Source organism: Brassica oleracea, chromosome C5, assembly GCF_000695525.1.
Source record: "Brassica oleracea var. oleracea cultivar TO1000 chromosome C5, BOL, whole genome shotgun sequence".
NCBI classification, from domain to species: Eukaryota; Viridiplantae; Streptophyta; class Magnoliopsida; order Brassicales; family Brassicaceae; genus Brassica; species Brassica oleracea.
The window spans coordinates 9,201,776-9,211,538 of NC_027752.1; the positions used below are offsets into that span (position 1 = coordinate 9,201,776).

The following is a 9,763-nucleotide window of genomic DNA, read 5'->3' on the forward strand; positions in this document are numbered from 1 at the left end:
AACATATAAGTTAACATATGAAAATTTCTGATTGCGAGATTTAGCTTTCACACTAAACAATATATCAACTAACTAACCATCTATCAAACTATGTATCAGCTAACAAATTATGTATATTCACAAACAAGGTTATTCAGATGAATGGATCATGTCTCAGATGAGTTCGTGAAACACATCGAAGGTTTTCAAATCCTCCATGTGGTGGTTATGGTTGGGAAATCAGTGATCATGATATATGTCTGGTTAGCTGTTACAAATTTGTATTAGATGATATAAGTTTTGTTAACTACAACAAAATATTACAAAAGGTTACAAATTAAGTGTTTGTTAACCAATAAATGGTTTATTAACCGATATATGGTTTGTTAACTGCTAAAAACATAGTTATAAAGTAGTGGGCGTTAGATGATTTACCATATATTCTCAATCTGATAAAAAAAACATGAGTTGAAGGTGCAGAAAGCGATGTAAATAGTTGTTCTTAGTTGGTACATGATTTGTTATTTGATAAAGTTTGTCATATGTAGAGATTTCCTATTGTCAACATTTTACTTGATGCATGCTTCGAAAAATATGTTACTTCGGCCGGTAAAAAATACTATATGTAAACAAAAAAAGCAATAAATATCATACTGATCCATAAACATCTTATTAGATATGCTTGTGTTGTCTATGATAACAGTCAACCTATAATTTAACGTTCCTTTTATCTCTAGCATATAACTATGCATGTTAACCGCCAAAAAAATGTTACACACCAATGCTAATTGTGTGAATTCCAAGTTTAATTTTGGCAATCCAAACATACAGTCGTTTACTCTAGACAATAGATTTGTAATATGTTAATAACAAAATTTAACTTCTAATGTTAACCGATTGAAGTTTTCCAGCAAAAAAATCACGTTAGCGATAGATAACATTAGCATAAATGTTATGTAAACATGTTGATCAAAATTATTATTATATAAAAGGAGAAATGTGTGATTTACTTCAAAAAAAAATATTTTAAAAAAAAACTAAAAAAGAAAAAGAAAAAAGAAAAAAGAAGAAAAGAAACTGCCAAAAAAGCTGTCCAAGTAAAAAAAAGCATTACGTAGAGTCGCAGAGCGCCCTACCAAACCTGCTCGAAATGATGTATCAGTACTGTGGTAGTTCATGTCTTTCTGTGTCAGACACGAAAAAGGTATTTTCGACAATTCAGCACCAAAAGGGTATTGTGCTGCTCAGTTACTTCACATCATACGCAAACAGCTAATTTGGTTTCTTATTGGGGATATTTACCTCATTGTCTCTTTAATTAAATGCTTTATTCATGTACCCATAGTCTAAAAGACACATTTCTATTATGAGATTAATATAAATATTCTTTTACCCATCACTTGAGGAAGTAAATAAACAACTTGTTAGATGTGACTTAGTGTAAAACTTATAATATACACATAAAAAGGTTCATGATAAATCTCTAATTAGTGATTCTTAATTACAACATAGTGATATATGTGCATGCACCATGGTTGATAGATAGTTATAAAAGGATAGTTTACCACAGAAATATACAACTTCCTTTGCTAACTGTTGAGTGCTGAGGCTCATATTTACCACAGGAAACAAACTTTTCAGTGTGAAAATGAGAAGTAAAGAGACGATCATTGCGATAAAAAAATGATTTTCCTTCAAAATGCTTGATTAAAGTTTGAGAAACGGCAACGAGGAGATTCCCTTTTATAGTATTTGAAAATTAAAATTAAAAACTTTGTATGTTTTATTGCATTCAACTAAAAACCATTTGACAATAAATAGTAATCTATTTTTCTCCCATTATCAACAAGCCTCGGTTCTATTGTCAATGTAGGTTAACAACTTTTTATTTTCGTATCTTCATGTTATCTAATAATAGCTACCTAGATGAAAAGTAAAGGATAAATTCCTTGTCCATGTTATAAACAAAGGAGAATATTCATTAGCCATGACAACAGATAAAACGAACCGTGAACGTTCCTCTTACAACAAACAAACAGAAAAATGAAATATGCGTTTGCTGACAAATAATTATGGAATACCAACTCATGTCCTCTCCTTTTGATAAAGTGGAGTCTTTATTAAGTCAAACAAATATCTACTCAAACACTTTTGTTTGGACCGTTTGGTGTAATGTCCAGTGAACTTTTTGGTTCTTTTAGTGAAGTCCTTCGCCCCTCCAACTTCTATATATACCTGCATATACACACATACACATTACACACATTTATTGAGAGCAGAGTAGAAAGCAATGGAGGCTGAAAAGACAGAGAAGAAGATTACAGAGGAAGAGGATGATGAGTCTAAGATCATCTACAGAGGGTGGAAAGTCATGCCCTTCATTATTGGTACTAACTGATCCATATCTCTTAAACTGTTTTTTAACTTATATTATTAATATTGAAACAAAACAAGATTATAAAGTATACTGCAACCTTACAACTAATATCGTTGAGAATATGATATCTTATTATTTACATAAATATCAATTAATTGATGATAACCAAATTTTTTTCTGCTTTTCTTTGTCTACCACGTTTCACTTCTTTTCTTTGCTTTAAAATCCCATATTTTATATAACATTTTGATTAGTGTGCTTTGTCTTAATTTGTTAGGAAATGAGACATTTGAGAAGCTTGGAATAGTTGGGAGCTCATCAAATCTAGTTATATACTTAACCACGGTTTTCAACATGAAAAGCATCACGGCAGCGACAGTAGTCAACATCTACTCTGGTACAAGCAACTTTGGCACAATCGTCGCCGCTTTCCTCTGCGACTCTTACTTCGGCCGCTACAAAACCCTATCTGTCGCCATGATCGCTTGCTTCCTCGTAAAACCCAAACCTAACAACCCATGTTACAAAACTCAATGATCCTGCTGTTTATGTCTGAACGTATGTATCTTCTTTTTTTGTCTGATTCAAAGGGTTCGGTGGCAATGGACCTAACAGCAGTGATCAATCAGCTGCATCCAGCTAAATGCGCTAAGGAAATAGGAAGCGTGTGCAAGGGGCCATCCATCGTACAGATAATGTTTCTCGCCGGAGCAATGGTTTTGCTAGTGATCGGAGCCGGTGGGATTAGGCCATGCAATCTCCCGTTTGGTGCTGACCAATTCGATCCTAAGACTAAAGAAGGGAAACAAGGGATTGAGAGTTTCTTTAATTGGTATTTCTTCACCTTCACGTTTGCTCAAATGGTGTCGTTAACGGTCATCGTCTACGTGCAGTCGAACGTGAGCTGGAGCATCGGTTTAGCCATCCCAGCTATCTTAATGTTTCTTGGTTGCCTCGTCTTCTTCTCTGGTTCTAAGCTTTATGTCAAGGTTAAACCTAGTGGCAGTCCTATTCACAGCATAACACGCGTCATCGTAGTCGCAATCAAGAAAAGGAAGTTGAATCTCGTTGGTTCGATGTACACCCACACTGCAAAGGACTTCAGGAACTCGAAACTGAGCCATACAGAGCAGTTTAGGTTATAAGAACTTTCCCTTTTCCTATTAGTTTCTTGCGGAACAAGTCACAAACGTTTTAGGTTTTTTTTTTGCAGGTTCCTTGACAAAGCGGCAATCCAAACGCCAGAGGACAAGCTCAACATAGACGGCTCTCCGGCGGATCCATGGAAGCTCTGCAGTATGCAGCAAGTGGAAGAAGTGAAATGCGTGATTCGGGTGCTTCCGGTTTGGCTCTCAGCAGCCTTGTTCTATGTAGCTTATATACAACAAACAACCTACACAATCTTCCAGTCTCTTCAATCCGATAGACACCTCGGTTCAAAGAGTTTCCAGATCCCTCCCGCCACTTATACAGTCTTCTTGATGCTTGGAATGACGATATTCATACCTATCTATGACCGCGTCCTTGTACCTTTCCTTAGAAAGTATACAGGCAGAGACAGCGGTATCACTCAACTGCAAAGAGTTGGAGCAGGAATGTTTCTATGTATCACAAGTATGATGGTGTCAGCAATTGTAGAGCAACGCAGAAGAACTGTAGCTCTCACAAGACCGCCACTAGGCTTTGCACTGAGGAAAGGTGCAATCTCTTCGATGTCCGGTATGTGGCTGATTCCTCAGCTAGTGCTAATGGGTGTGGGAGACGCTCTAGCTGGAGTTGGTCAGATGGAGTTTTACTACAAACAGTTTCCAGAGAACATGAGAAGTTTCGCTGGTTCTTTGTATTATTGTGGGATTGGATTGGCGAGTTACCTCAGCAGCTTTCTGCTATCAGCTGTGCATAATATCACAGAGGGATCTTTGGGTGGGAATTGGCTTCCTGAAGATCTAAACAAGGGAAGACTGGAGTATTTTTACTACTTTGTTGCTGGTATGATGACTATAAACTTTGCTTATTTCTTATTAGTCTCACATTGGTACCGTTACAAAGATATTGTGGCCAAGGACAATGACATAGATAAGGTTTCAGTGTAATAACTATTCCCTCTTTGAGTTTAGGATTTTGAGTTGGGTTTGAGATGAATAAATATACACAACCTTTGAACAAAACATGACACACAAATACAACCCAAAATGTTCATACAAGGACCATAGCTTCTGTATAAACCGGAAAAATCAAAGCGCGGAATCATTATTATTATTTTTTTTATAACACCAACTTATATTAAAAGACTCAAAGAGCTTGAAAGTTTACAATTGAAGCATAAGATTCCGAAAACATGCTCGACAGTACAACGAAAGTAGAAAGCAATACAAAACATAGAAAGATAAATCCTATAAGATGCGAGTCAAGCTCATCAAGATGAAGAACCTCATGGAGAAGTTTCACCTTAATCCAAAAAGCTTGTTCGCGAGAACAATTGATAGTCGAAATCCACGTTGATACACCAATAAAAAGCGGTTGGACTGTTGCCCGGCAAGAGCTTTTGGTGAGAAGCTCATGGGCTTGGGGCAAAACCGAGAAGAAGAAGTCCTATTTGACTAGAGTTGGCACTGAAGTTGACACGATCAGTTTTAAACTCAACAAAGCTTCTCAACCGGACTGTGTGAATCTCAAAAGTTAACTTAGCCTTCGTAAGGACGCTTAGGACAATGGAGTTGGATGACAGACTGAACCGTTTAATCGGGTCGAAACCTAGGCCCTCAACATTATCGTCTCGAAGCCAATAGTTTGTAACCGGGATAGACCTGAGCCTAATATCATCACACTCGTTCTGGATGAGTAAGAGGCAGAGTGCTTCAGTACGGTCGAGTCTCCTTGCACTAGACTTCGGAGTGTTCCTCCGATTTGTTGGAATGAGAACACATGGCAGTGGAGGAGCGAACTGACCTTATTCTATAGCAGCTCCGGTGTGAAGGTCGCGTAGTTGACTCTGTGAAGACGGTGTAGTGTGATGGAGACGCAACATTGACATAGAATTGAGTAAATTTGGCGAAGCCACACTCTAGCACAGAAAATACGACGACGAGGAGGGAGGTGGGCGAAACGGCGAAAGAGGCGAGGGAGACGGTGATGTAGGAGTTGTGATGGGAGGGTGAACGGGGTATTGGGCCTTGGGAGGGTACAGAGACGGCAAACATCAAGCAAAGAGTATGCGTCTGTGTAGGACTCCGAGATGATGTACACAAGATTCGGCACGGCAGAGAGGCGTAACCTCGTTTGGTGTTGGCTTGTTCCGGCTGAGAGAAGAGATTGAGAAGTGCAGCCGGAGGAGAGATGGCTACAGGTAGACAAGCAGATCTGTTAGGCCACCGCTGAGCTGAGCAGATCCATACTTTCCACTCGAACTAGGTGGAGTAGCGGCGATGACAAGACGTTCAGGCGAGGCAGTAATGGTAGGACGCGGGGTGAAACCATGACGGCAAGACGAAGGGTTTCAACAGCAAAAGCAAAACGAGAGCTTGAAGCAGTGACGGTGAGATGCGTGACGGCGGAGGTACTTAGCTGAACGGAGAACATGACGAAGAGAGCATAAAAGATGAGTCGGACCATGGCGGAAGAGGAGATGTGGCGACGCCGGCAACCGGAATCCGACGCCGGCGTCGAGGAGGTTGAACGATGGAGGCGCCTTGGTTTGTGTGCCATAGAGAGTTTTAGTCGAGGGCGAACTCGTAATGGAATCGTAGCGATAGCGCATAATTATTTTGTTCTTAAAAATTTTATGAATCCGTTTGTTTTTGTTCACTAATATATTAAGACATGAGCTTTCAATTTTTTGGTTCAAGATATATACGACCCGTTTGGTTTTGGTTTGATTATTTTTCTTTTCCATTTTATCTAGAAACTTGATAAAATTTCTGAGTTCAATTCGGTTATGGTTTGATTCTTGTTTTTCAGATAATTTTAAATAATTCGATTAAAAATCACATATTTGTTTTTTTTGGGAAAAATGGAGAAATTTAAATATTTAAAAATATTCAGGTGATTCAGTTCTATCGGAAATTTAGGATAATCATTTTTTCACATACTAATACTTCTAATTTTTGTAAACTTATCTATATTGAAGTTGATTTTATTATTGAAAATAAATTACATAAAACTCTTATAATACAAAATAACTTCACGGAATCTATATATAAAATGTGTAGGTTGTGATCGTTTATACATAAGATGCTCGCAAATTGATAAACATAATTTGATTGGACGTTAGCTTCGAAGCGTGTGATTATGTTTTGGTTGAAACAAATTATCTAATAAAATTATAAATTATGTATTTTTAAGATGTGTTTCATAATTTTTATATATTTTTCCATGTTATTTTTAAATAGATTTAGATATGTTAAATTATTGAGACCGGAAGAGAATTACAATTCTATTATATATGATTTTTCAAAATTTTGATATTTAAAAAAAAAACTATAGGTGTCATTTTATATTTAACTAAAGTTGTGGCAATTTAAATTTCCAATCCCACCACCGTTAACAAAAGCTAAAGTCTTATTTTGAAAATGCTCAATATATTTGTCATTGGATTAAAAAATAATTCTCAAAACAGACAATATAGGTTTATATTATGTCAAAACAAATATTTCATATGTTCTGCTTTGCTATGTCTGAATAGTTACTCTTATTAGTTTTAGAGTTAGAAGTAACGTTACGAGGAATTAGCCCAAAATATAAATACACTAAGGTGTAAGATTTCATTCATAAGAATTGTTATTAATGCTTGTGTTCAAGAATATCTAATTAGAACACTGAACTTAGGATAATTAGGCCCAAGCGAAAGTATGGTCTCTTATCTGAATTAATTCTCATGAACTAGGATTACTAGAAACAAGTGACAGCTGATCTAGTCAAACTAATGAACTTCTCGAACAGCTCGGTAACGTTTGACTAGGTAAACATCGAGTGACGCTAGTTACAAAGCGTCGGTCGACATTCGAACAATATCAACAAGCAACAACTGAGATATAGATTTAGATCAATAGGATTTATTTGCACGCGGAAGCTGAAATATATTGCAATTAGAATTCGTGTTCTAGGATTGAAAACTTAGCATCTATATCACTATAATCCCAATTACATGAATCCCTAAATCTAATTATTTTTTATAATTGTTTACAATCTCAAATCAATCAATCAACCGAACAATTGTCTTGTTCACCTCTGCTATTTACTGTTTAATTGTTTACCTAGCTTAATCATAAACTTGTTAGAATATATTGTGTGTCTTACCTCCTGAATTTGATCCATAAGTATTACAACTGAGCATCTTATTTGAAAGAGTGAAGCCACTCATTAGGATAATTTGAGTGATATCAATTAAACATAATTAAAACATTTGTTCATGAGCTAAAGATATGTACTTTTTTATAATTATAAATCACAATCATTAAGCATTGAAATCAAACAATAAAGAGAATACAATTATTAGCTTAAAAAAAACTAAATCTCCAAAAAATGCAATACACGGAAAACTCCAGTGAAATTAAACTTACGCACCAGACTATTATATCTAAAATCATACACATATATATATATATATATATATACTAAAATAACAACATTATCATCCTCTTATTATTAAAGGAAGAGCATTTTTAATAAACAACTTTGGTTTAGTAAATTAATCACAACTTTGCCATTTTCCTGACGTGGCGGCACCACCGCTCTCCTCAGCAATCTTAATTTATTAACATTTAATTACTAGAGAATTTACGCCAATTGCCATTAGTATTCATATTACATATTTTGTGAATCCATTATAACATAAGCTAACGAACAATTAATAATCGTTCCTTTTAAAGAACACTAGCTTTTGACCCGCGCGCCCGCGCAGATGTATATTTTGTAGAATTTAATATTTTTGTTAGTTGTAGACTTGTAGGTTAATGTTTCATAGGTTATTGAGTTATGATATATTGTGTATCTTGGTCATTTTGCTAAGTGTCGAATTTTTAAATTTTAGTTGCATTCTTTTTCATTTGTATTTTTTTAACTTTTACTTTGTAAATTAAAAAATTAACTTGATTAATTTTGATCTTAGAGTAAATTAAACAATTTAGATCTTTAGTCCAAACTTAAATATTACATTAAACAATTAAATCTAAAATATTAGAGTATTTTGTTTAGATTGAGTGTGTTTTATTAAATTATACTATTAAATTTGTGTGATAAATTATTTTAAAAATTACATTTGATTTAAAATTTTTTAAACAAAAATTTACAGCAAAAATTACAAATTATGGAAAATCATACCCAAAAAACATTCTCAAAAAGTATTCGGGTGCACAATTATATATACAAAGCCCATTTAGATGAATTGAAATAGGCAATTTATTTTTGACTTCAAATTAGTGGGCTTAAAATATTAATCGAAGCCCAAATTATTTTTTTTCCGGGAAAAGAAACAGAAACAGTTTTCTTTGTACTACTTCTTGGTTTCCGTTCTTGTAGATCTCTCTGTCGGTGCCGTCCGCTTTCTGGCGATAAGTTCCATCTCAGGGGGTTGAATTTCTCTCTCAAAAGAGGAAAGATGGTTAGATCCATTGAGAAGTACAACAGATTTTGCAAACAGGTATGATTTTTGGAGGTTTAGGTTGAAATTATTTATCAGAGATAACCGGGACCGAGCTTATCTTGATTTGTTGTTCTAGATTCTGTGTTATGATGGTTTTTTAAATCAACTGAAGGGGTCATACGAAGAGCTTTCTGTCGGATAGATATAGCACGGTCCCGGTTTAATCATGAAGACCTGTCAAGACTCACTATAAGCTCTGCTTTGTCCACGGAATGCTTCGTTACAGTACTTGATCACTTCGTCAACAACTCATATATCTTTGTTCCAATGAACAGATGTTTATTAACTTTGGTCACTCTATTTGTTAAGTCAATCGATCTACTTTATCAAAGGTTAGATTCATAATCGATTATTTTGATTAAGATTCAATGAATAGTTTTCTTCCCTAAATTTTTTGATTGTTTCTCTTATGGAATGATAGATCTCTAGTCTCAATGAGTATGCCGGCAATTAACCTTCGTCTTTAGAGACATAAGGTCGTAAAGTCAAAATCAACAGTTTTTAAAATTTCTGTATCTATTTTTATACAATTGTGTCAATTCTGATATTATCCTTTTTAATTGTGACGCATGTTTGAGTTGGACGTTGTGTGAAGCAATTTCTAGTAATCCAGATGCAAAGTAAGCCAGCAACCTTGGCGAACAAAAGACTTCGAATACGGTTAGTATTTCTTAGCTATCACAACTAATTCATAAGTACCAAGCAATGTAGGACCATCTTGAATATGTTGTGATTATGAAAGAACGCTGGCTTAAGTATAAATGTTT

General features: G+C 35.2%; 1 protein-coding gene across 1 annotated transcript; it reads left to right on the forward strand.

The window, feature by feature from the left end:
• The first annotated feature begins 2,241 nt into the window (after positions 1-2,241).
• LOC106293309 (protein NRT1/ PTR FAMILY 2.9-like) lies at positions 2,242-4,493 on the forward strand. Its single transcript, XM_013728972.1, has 4 exons — positions 2,242-2,366; positions 2,634-2,851; positions 2,947-3,494; positions 3,570-4,493. Exons 1-4 carry the CDS (start codon positions 2,270-2,272, stop codon positions 4,447-4,449), a joined length of 1,743 nt encoding a protein of 580 aa, XP_013584426.1. The 5' UTR covers positions 2,242-2,269; the 3' UTR covers positions 4,450-4,493.
• The last annotated feature ends 5,270 nt before the right edge of the window (positions 4,494-9,763 follow it).

What these genes read in the sequence shown, in the direction of transcription:
- LOC106293309 (XM_013728972.1), top strand. Translation starts at nt 2,270, where the DNA reads ATGGAGGCTGAAAAGACAGAGAAGAAGATTACAGAGGAAGAGGATGAT. An exon ending in AGTCATGCCCTTCATTATTG is followed by an intron (nt 2,367 to 2,633) that starts GTACTAACTGAT and finishes TTAATTTGTTAG; the next exon opens with GAAATGAGACATTTGAGAAG. An exon ending in CCATGATCGCTTGCTTCCTC is followed by an intron (nt 2,852 to 2,946) that starts GTAAAACCCAAA and finishes TCTGATTCAAAG; the next exon opens with GGTTCGGTGGCAATGGACCT.